The following is a 10131-nucleotide window of genomic DNA, read 5'->3' as shown; positions in this document are numbered from 1 at the left end:
GATGTCCGTAAAATCAGATCCTAATCGTGCCTTTGGTTGCATCCTTTGTATCAATCACTTACGTTCAACAGTGCATCATCGTGGAAAAAGCTTGTTTCTGGCTTCAAACAAAGGCCGGAGTTAAGCAAAGAGCCGATTGATTTACGGCGTCTTGTGTTGCTAAAACAATAAGACGTCCTGGGGAAAAAAACCAAAACATCCCCGGAGATGAACTCGCTGAATGCTCTTCAAAACAACGTGGTTTGGGGTGTGTGTTATTGCGATGGAAGATGGATTGGAGTCTGGCTTATTTTGCCAGGAGTCAGGTGTGGGGTTGGGGGGGGGGGTAGAAGGGTGTCGGGGTTGGTGCATCGGCGCTGGGGGTGAGGTGGGGGTTTAGGCTCATTTCCAACCCCATCGGGCGGGTGTGTGTGTGTGGGGCTGGGGGGGTGGGATTACACTGTCACACTGTTCACACTGTTTATGCATACCAGGCCACTGTGAGTGCCTCTTTGTCGCGTAAGTGTTTACTTGAATTTATTTTGGGAGAATTCCACATGACTGGGACGGGGATCTCTATAAATTATGGAATCGAGCGCTTTGTGTAATGATAACTTCTGTCAGTTAGTCAGGCTGTGTGACAGTGTTTTTAAGAGTGTGTAAATACAGGGGTGGTGAAAGAGGGAGAGGGGTGTCTGTGTGTTGAAAGGTGCTGCAGACGGTCTTGTTCATTTAGTCTGCTCAGCAGAACAATAACAATGCTTTAAAATGAGCCAGCAGAGAACCACTGGTGGGATGTACTGTGACTACAAGTACTGTACTTAAGTACAATTTTGAGATATTTCCATATTTCCATTGTGCTGCTTTACACCCTCACTCTTCTAAAATATCTTTTGGAAATTCCCTGAACCCCAGGTGTCATCTTCAGTTTTTTTGGTGTAAAATGAGTTATTGATTGGTGAAGCTGGAGCTTGCAGATGTTTCATTTCATCATTTTCTGTCATTTCACCAAACGACTAATCAGCCAATCGTGTCACTACAGTTTTCTAATTATGTTATAGTTACCAGTCACACTTACTGCACACGGGTCAAGTGTGGCGATGGCTGCCATGCCTGCAGCCGAGGCATGATGGGAAGCCGTCAGACTGGCCGGCTGTGTCGTCCTCCGTCCCGTCAGACGGCCACTCTGCTGCTACTGAGAGGTTATTCGATTTGAACCATTATTCTGAGCTCTGGACTCCAAGTCTGTGGGTTAGAAACACAACATGTTGCACTGCCAAGCCACACACACACCCAATACCTGCACAGAGCCGAGGCGAATCGGGCGGAATGAGCGGCTGAAATTTAATCACTGGCATGGTGGTGGCATGTCAGAGGCATGTATGGGTTTCCAAGTGTGATCAAGACCATCAGATGAGGATGCAGTGGAAACAGAGGACGTCTACATTTCTCTTGGCCAGCTCTTGAAATCAGAAACTGTGGTCGTCGAGGAAAGAAACATGCGGTTTATAGGCAGCATTGTACATCTTTGGCTACAGAGTGTATGCGGTTGTGCTGTTATTACAGAGCATACTGGTGTGATGCTGCACTGGGAGCCTTTAATGTCAGAAAGCGTATGTTTGCTGCGTATAATAAGATACATTAAGTTTAAGGATTTCAATCTCAAGTGTGTAAACTAACAGATTTTATAATTATGGTTAATTAAGACACTGAAGTACTCTTGGGTTTCTTTACCTTCAAGTGCAACACCACCATCTAGTGGCTGTTGCTGGTCATGTGTCCATGAGTCACAGTGGAGATGAGATATAGTCTTATTGACTGAGTCTTTATCATTTTGTTTCCTCCTTAATGGATGTGTTTATTTAGCTGTGATGCTAAAACTACGCTGTTTCAGAGGGAATGAAAGCCCGAATCAGTCCTGACATCTTCTAAGTGTTGGTGAATTTCTGAGCGACCTGAAAAAATCACGAAGTCTGCGGCGCTCTCTCAAAGTTAAACACATTCTGACTCATCTCTTAATGTTAACGTGCTGAAAGTAGAGCTACCACTAACGATTGCTTTCATTATCCATCTGTTTATTTATTTAGCTGAAAATAGTGAGAAATACTAACAACTGGAACAAAAGGTTGTGTCTTCAAATTGCTTGTTCTGCCTGACAAACAGTCCAAACACATTTAATTAACAGTGAAGAAGCTGGAACCAGCAAACGTTCATAAACACCCAAGTCAGACATTAAGGTTGTACCATTTATTAATCAACTTGACAGGTGGCACAATAAGGATTGATGACACTGTCCTACCCTGAAAGGCTCCTGACTTGAAATAAATAGACTGTAAAGAGAACTTTGCATTGAGATGGTTAGTAGATCTAAGAAAGAGACCACAGGTGCCAAGTTTGTTCTTTTCATCAATGAAGATACAATTCAAATAAAATCATATAAAGACCTTGAGTCAGCCCACAGTCCATCACACGGTGGTGATAAATGACTTTCTGAGTGCGCCTAGACTAATCTTTACCTGCCAAAGGAGATATATCCTGGAGCCCAACATTTTCACCTGGAACACGTGTGATAAGAGAATGCACTTTAGCTTTTCAGCCGATCCTGAACGTGAGCTACTTCTCTAACTTTAACCTACACAACTCTAATTGTTTCAATAAGGCATCAGATGTGTGTCTGTTCCGTGCTCTTCCAGCAGGGTTTGGTTTCCCGTTTCAAAACAGTACGACAAGACAATAAAACTGGTCCAGTCTCCATGCTATGCTCTAGGGGTCCTCTTTTATTGAACAACCTGAAATTCTAGCTATCTTTGGGGTAATGCCTTTGTGTTTAGTCTTTGAAGGAAAGAAAGGCACAGTCTGCAGAGCAGGATTAGACAGAAGAGTTCAGTTGAAGTGCTTGGTTGCTGAACTCCTCTCAGGGGAGCAGAAAGTAGCGCACATTGTTGTGGTTTCTTTTCCGTTACATCAGATAAAACCCCTTTTTTTTCTCTCTCTCTGGGAGGCTGGGCCTGCAGCTCCTGAACCCATGCAGGCGGGCGAAGTGAGACGTCTGCAGCTGCAAGTAAAAAAAAAAAAAAAAAAAATCTGGTATTTCAGTACTCGACGTTTTGAAACACCAGCAGCAATCGACAGAGTGAAATCTGGTGTTTTGTGGTCTGCAGCAAACAATGCTGAGCGGTTTATTGTCAAGCTTCGTCCACACCCAACATTTCCCCGCAGTGGTTTCAAAGCCGCTGCCTTCAGCGACCTCAAACGTCGATGAAATGACGAACAGATCGAGGGCACCCTCAGGTGTCATGTCCGCGATCTTCCTGCCATGTCAGCACAAACACTCCTCTGGTGTTCGTCCATATTATAAGTACACGGCTGAGAAGGTTCACGCTGCTGGTGAATGAGGACAGAACCGATGCAGAGGCAGAAGAGCAAACCTCAGCCAGGACCAGGTCTTATCTGAGCACCAGGGAGGAGCAGAGATACTGTATCTGGCTCGCCGCATGCTTCAGTCCGTTTGGAGGACGGCGCCGATAAACCGGCCGCACTGTGGAATGGAACTCCTCTCTGAGGCGATAATGGTGATCAACACGGCGTGGAAGTCGGAGGCTGTTGCGATGAAGCTGTTGTCTGCCGCTCGCCGCCACTAACACGAGTTTATGCAGCACGTGAGTCCGATACGTTTAGAGCAACACAACGACGGTGCAGCCCGGAGGGAAAGGTTTTCCTGTCCCGCGACAAACAAATGTACATATGCAGAAAACGGAGGTAGCTAATTTCTGAAACATTAAAAAAATAAACACTATACTAGGAGTTAAAACTGGTTTACATTAGCTATTGCTTGATATGGATTCACAACACTGACACATCATGAACTAAATGTCTGCTACTCATTAAGAAGCTAACCCTCCTGCTCACGTCTACCTCCCCAGGACTGGCATTCCTCATGTTAACACAAACCTCATCAACAGAGAAACCCATGAGACCATCATGAAAGAACACTATTTCAGACGGATTCAGCAAACCCACACGGGGTAGATTGTTATCTTCATACTTTAAGGATGAATGTGGTGGGTGTCTGTCAGCATCCTTCCTCCACCGCCACTTCCTGAACAACTTGTAGACATGAGCAAATAAATAATCACAATCAATAACTGATGGGTTTGTTTTTTTTAACCTTACAATCAGTCTTTTTTCTAAAAGCAGACGAAAAGCAAACGAACCTCCGTTCCCTGATGCATTTCTCAGGAATCCTCCAGAAAAAAGGTTTATCGAATTCATTCAAACCCAAAAGCCACCAGTCTGCTTCACATCAGGCTCGCGGAGCCTGGAGTCCTGTCAGTAGTTGCGGATGCTGAAGAAGCCCACGCTGGTCGGAGACTCCTTGACCGTGACGGTCACCAGATTAGCCGTGACATCCGTTACGAACACGTGCTCTATCAGACTCCGCGTGGGCTTCCAGTCCTGGTTCTGGACCGCGACCGAGCGTTTCTGCCCGGCGTAGTCCTGGTCCGAGTCCGAGCTGCTCTCGTCTTCGCCCGTGCTCATGTCGTTCATTTTGGCTTTCTTGCCGTCTTTGGAGGCCGATCTCTCCTGCTGGCTCTGGACCTCCGCGGAGGATTTCTGCACGCCGCTCTTCTCCAGCCTGCCTTGGACTCTGGGGGTCTGGATCTCACTCATCTCCTTCGCCTTGTCTGCCCCGGGCTGGTTCTTCCTGGCCTGCAGTCTTCCAGGGGTCGCCGGACTCTTAGGAGGATTGTACTCCTGATTCAGTGTGACAGTAGTTTTTCTGGCTGGGTTTGCAGGATTTCTCAGGCCGGATACCGGAGCGGTGCCATTTCCAGGAGCATCACTGCTTTGCACCGGTTTGTTCTGAAGGTTGAGGGGCTGAAGACCGGAACCCTGATTGGAGGAGACATTCTTGGACGGTAAGGAAGCCACTTCTTTAGCATTGGGTATCCGCTGCAGTGTTGACACGGGGGCCTGGGGTTTCTTTTGTCCATTGGGAGAACTTAGTGTATGCTGAGTGGTTCCTTGAATGGGGTGTTTGGATGTATTCAGATTCAGCGCTGCGACCCCTTTCGATTTACTCGCAGCTGCTTTCAAATCCAGACTTGTTCCGCTGGTCATACTGGAGATGGACAGTTTGCCCTCTGTGACATTCCTGCTCTGGCTGGACGGCTGGACTGACCTGCCAGATCCCACAGAGCTCATGGGGTTTTTTACAGCCCCGCCCTGGGTCAGAGAGCCCCTGTTTGGACCACCCACGGGATCCCTGGCAGAGCCCCGATGAAAACCCATGAAGGTGAAGCTTGCCGGGTGAACGGGCTTCTTGATCGCTCCTGGAAGATCCGTATCTTTGGCCGTCTTCAGGATTTTGCGAGGGCCCTTGTTCTGTTGGAATTCCTTCCCGTCGGGGGGCAGAGGTTTCCTGCTCCGCTTCTTAGGGGGCTCCTGTTTCGCCACGACAATCTGTGCCTTCTTCTGGGGGACGGGATGAAGGTCTCTCGTTCTGACGCTCGCATTCGCCTGTTTGACGTCGTCCTCATCGTCGTCTGACGAGGACGAAGAGGAGGAGCACGAGGATGAGGAATCGGAGGAGGAGGATGATGATCCAGACGAAGAGCTGCTTGACTTCGGAGCTTCAGGCACGCTTTCCTAAATGTAAGAGCAAATATTAGAGTCTGAACAGCGCTGTCAAAGAATCACGCTTCAATCGTTCTGCTGTAAATTGTACTCACTAGAATTTTCCGTGGTCGTCCTCTCGGCCTTTTCCCTTTCTTACGTATCAGAAGCTCCTTTTCTTGCTCTCTTTAACAAAAGAGTTCAATGAGGGATTAATAAGTATTCATCGACTAAAGCTACAGCTTCCAATTTCTCTCCTCAATAATTCATATCTTTGTCGACTGTTTTTGACTGAATTCAAGCAGACAGCCAATAAATTTGAGTAAAAACTACAATAAAAACTGTATGTGAGTATTTGAAATGTCACCAGAATAACAGTCTGAAAATGCTGAATATAATTTAGATTTCACTCTGTTTTCAGAATCACAACTAAAAATGCAACTATGAGTCTGTAAGATTTAAGATAAGTTACTCAATCATTTCACTTAATGTGTGTTTCAGCGTTACGAAGCTAACTCGGAGCGCAGACGGGTCACTGGTGCGTTCGCATCTCGATAAGGACACTCACTTCTTGTTGAAAGCGGCCAACAGTCTCGGGTCGAGGATGTTCTCTTGGGGCTCCCAGCTGTTGTGTCTGAAATAAATGGACATGAAGAGCGTCACACATCAGTCAGAATAAAGGGGCGCGGTGGCCCGGCGAGGTTAAGAGCACCCCGCAGCCTCGGCGGTGACCCCACATTTAGAGAATGACCTTTGAGTTTGGACTCTGTGGTTCCAGCAGCCACAGGTGTACTAATTAATTAATTAATTAATTAAGGATCGGCTGAGAAAGACCATCCGAGTCTGATCAAAACTAGATGTTAATGCACAGTAATAAATAAAATGATTTTTAATTAGGAGTGCTTTCTTTGAGCAAAACAGACATCTGACACCCCTTTCAGGCAGCAGCCGACCAGCTGTGCAGAGGTGGGGTGAATTCCTTTTCCATAAATGAAATAGCTTTTCTGAGGCTGCAGAGGGTGGAGGAGGGAGGCGCGGAGGATTTGATGCATTTCTGGGGCCGTTGCAAAAATATGTGGGGAATTTTTTGGGAAAGTTCGGCTGTTTCGGTGAAACGCGACAGAAGGTACTTCACAGCTTGCCTCCCACACCCACCAAATCAGATTCAGTTATTTTTCCTTCCACAGAGAGCACAACAGCTGATCTCTGCCAAAAAACACCAGGAAGGAGGAACGTTTTTAGGACGTGGAAGAGCTCCGGCATTTATGGGAAGTCGTGGAAACAACACGTCCGCTGTGAGAGCGTCTTTCAGAGAGCAGAAATAAGCTGCACCTGCACATCCAGCGCTGTTTAATTGCAGCATTTGTGTCCCCTTTGGTCCTGTTTTAGCTGCACTCGTTTCAAAATAAAAGCATCTGTTAGCTCCATCCTGAGCTTGAGTGAGTAATGATCTGAACTGAGAGAGCCTAAATAATTAGACAGGAGTTTAAAAACTGGCTTCACTGCAAAAACAAACTGGAAACAGACTTAATATTTTCTTAACGTGCTCTCAACTACATGCATGTGTAATGACCTTTCTCCCCATCATCACTTGTGGTTGAATAGCCTATTCTGATCAGCAGTCACCAGTGAAATAATCAACCCCCCACCCTTTCCCTGCACACACACACACACAAAGGATGTGGTTCTAACAGAAAGCCATGGAGCTGGCAGGCAACAGTGTGCATTGATGGTGGATTACAGCAACAATGTGGAGTGAACAGAAAAGGGCAAGTGACAAGAAATGAAGGCAGAGAGGAGCTTTGCAAGGAGCAGCAGAAATGTGGAGTAAAATCAGAGAAAAGCAACAAATCCGACGTTTTAAATGTACTTATCGATCAAATATTAAATAGAGTCGTATATTTGGCTGACTGGCTGCTTTTCAAGTCACACACTAACACAAAAAACTTGTTTAAAGTCAGCAATAAAATGAGTTAAACACCAGGATTATGTGAATAAATGGGGGGAAACTAAATCAAACAGATAAGACCTCACAGTGTTCCCTGTGGCTTTCCGCTAACTTCCCAAATTTGAGGTGTTCCGAACAAAAGAAAGCAAACGAAAAGCAGAATTTCTGAGGTGTCGGTGAACAAACCGCCACCAGAAACCAGACGTGAAGCCGTGCAGCCGCTGTTCTGGTCCGGACGCGTCGATTCGGCACCGAACGCGGCCGCTTCGGCTCCGTTTGAGCCGAAGCAACAAGCGACACGTTGTTGTTGTTGTTTTCATTGTTTCGGGCTGAGCGGCACCACTTGTACTTACTTGGACGACCATCCCCTCCACTTCACCAGAAACTCCAACTTTCCCTGAAAGAGAACCAAGAGAGGGAGAGGGTTTGAGAAGAGCCGCGGGAAAGCAGTCGGATAACCGTGTCCGTGTGCGGCGGCTCGGACCTTTCTCAGGCGTTTGTTCAAAATGCATTCCGCATCAAAAACCTGCTCTCCCACGGCGCTCAGCTCCTCCATGTCTGCCTTCACCCCGAGCGAGCAGCCTTTATCAAAAGACTGGAGGCGCGTCCAGCCAATCACAATTACGCTCGCGCAGGACCGGATGCTCATCGTCGTGCCTTCAAAATAAAGGGTTCTCGGCTAAAAGCGCTGAAACTACAGACTGGAAAATGGGCCCTTTGGAAATTATGACTCAGCTTAGTTCCTGTGTACAGAAACGGTTTGACTTGTGCATAGACATTGTTGTTGTTCACTCTTATATACAACCTGGTTTCCAAAGAAGCTTTGACTCTGTGTGAAACCAAGCAGAATGTGAAAACTTGCTCATCATTTTTGACATATACTCAACTGAAAACTGTACCAACCAGAAACAGAATCGGATTTATTGGCCAAGCATGTGTGCACGCACCAGATAGTTGACTCCAGTTTGAACACTGCCCTCAGTGTATTTGCACAGAAAAAAAGACATAGAGCTCAAAAAAGATAGAAAACATAAAAAAAAAATCAAGAGTGAAGAATAAGTTCAGTAGTGCAAAAACATAAAATAAACAATATATACAATGAAATTTGCATGTTTAAAACTGCATTGCTGGATGATAACTGGCCAGTCGGTGGATGTTTTGGTCTCAGGGTTCGTGCTTAGGACAATATATTTAATGTTTGAGCTCATCAGCTTCATTGATTTTGTAAATATCAGCTTTTTCTGAATCTGATGCAGCAACGCGTCTCAAACAGGTTGGGACAGGAGCAACACTTTATTATTTAATTTATATGCACATCTATATTTTCAACTATTTGTTCGTATGAAATAGTTTTATCTGTTAATTTTTTACCTACCTTTATGTCTGTTTCTATCTACCTGAAAATTGCTCTTGGAATTGTGTGTTAGTACAGAGCGATGAAAAAACAGACTCACATTCCTTGTACATCTACACGTGGTTGCTAATAAAGCTGATTCTGCTTCAGTAAAGTTAGAAACAACAGTGATGGTTTGATAGTAACGTGAGTCAGAAACCATCACGACAAATTAGTGCTCTGTCCCAGTGAAAGATCTTTTACATCCTTTCCTCTGGAAGCTGGACAAGGCTCATTTTAGGCCAGATGTTAAAAATGCACCTTAAAAATCAAATGAAACATCTATTCCAGGAGGACATGTTCAACATAAATATTATACATAAAACAGTGTTATTTGTTGGGGAATGTGCTCAGGTAACTTCAGCAGTGTCAGGTTTTTTATGCCTCTGATAGTCAGCAAACTAACCAATAAAGTAAAATGTTCATTGATGTAAGTTTCGTAATGCAAACATTAGTAAGCTGCTTAGAATGAAATATAAATTCTATAAAAAAGTACTGTGAATTTTATCATGTAAACATTCTTATTGGCTGATAAGTTGATTAAAGTGCCCAGTTGATGAAAGGAAAGTAAAAGATAAGGCAAGATTTTTAGCTAGTGACTAGATGTAGCCACAAAATGTCCTTTAGACGATAGATGTTTAGATGTTAGAAGTAACATTACCTTATAGAAACTGTGTAATGCTAGTATTTGTAGTAATATGTAGAATTTTTAATTTAGCAGAAATATATATATAAAAAAAATACACAGCTATATTTTTGGGGAACACCCACGAAGTCGTCAAGCATCGTCTTATTTTGAAAGTCGGAATCGGAAGTTTAGTGCTTACGTGTGTAACTTCACAGTATTATACGGCGCGAGGCGGGCGACTGAGAATGTGTTTGCTTAAAATTGACCCTCGGCAGCCACCGTCCACTGCTCGAAACATGTTTCACTTGTAGCTGAAAGTGGAGATAACGGATCAGTTTTCCTCTCAAATAAACACATTTAAGCCTTTAAAACCGTTAAATACACAAAAATAATGTTAAACAAAGTAGGACAAAAATTCGGCTTTGAAATGTTAATTTATTAATTTCATTCTCTTCCCCACATTTTGCTCTTTGGTTGCTGGCACATTTCACAGAGCATTTCTTCTCATGGAATAAAAAATAATCACTCAGGAGCAGGCGGCTTGTTTCTGCTTTTTCTGTGCGATGA

The 10131-nt window shown here is 44.7% G+C and overlaps 1 protein-coding gene across 1 annotated transcript; it reads right to left on the bottom strand.

The window, feature by feature from the left end:
- Positions 1–2252: 2252 nt before the first annotated feature.
- On the bottom strand, positions 2253–8099 carry cbx2 (chromobox homolog 2 (Drosophila Pc class)). The gene is made up of 5 exons (XM_041957215.1): positions 8028–8099; positions 7897–7940; positions 6164–6229; positions 5712–5781; positions 2253–5628 (listed from the first exon to the last, which is right to left on the bottom strand). The coding sequence occupies exons 1-5, from the start codon at positions 8097–8099 to the stop codon at positions 4309–4311; spliced, it is 1572 nt and encodes a 523-aa protein (XP_041813149.1). The 3' UTR covers positions 2253–4308.
- Between the last annotated feature and the right edge of the window lie 2032 nt (positions 8100–10131).

Source organism: Chelmon rostratus, chromosome 17, assembly GCF_017976325.1.
Source record: "Chelmon rostratus isolate fCheRos1 chromosome 17, fCheRos1.pri, whole genome shotgun sequence".
Lineage (NCBI taxonomy): Eukaryota > Metazoa > Chordata > Actinopteri > Chaetodontiformes > Chaetodontidae > Chelmon > Chelmon rostratus.
Note: the sequence above shows the minus strand (reverse complement) of the source record. Positions and strands in the feature narration are given on the sequence as shown.

What these genes read in the sequence shown, in the direction of transcription:
- cbx2 (XM_041957215.1), bottom strand. Translation starts at nt 8,099, where the DNA reads ATGGAGGAGCTGAGCGCCGTGGGAGAGCAGGTTTTTGATGCGGAATGC. An exon ending in TGGAGGGGATGGTCGTCCAA is followed by an intron (nt 6,230 to 7,896) that starts GTAAGTACAAGT and finishes CATTTATTTCAG; the next exon opens with ACACAACAGCTGGGAGCCCC. An exon ending in GACGACCACGGAAAATTCTA is followed by an intron (nt 5,629 to 5,711) that starts GTGAGTACAATT and finishes TCTTACATTTAG; the next exon opens with GAAAGCGTGCCTGAAGCTCC.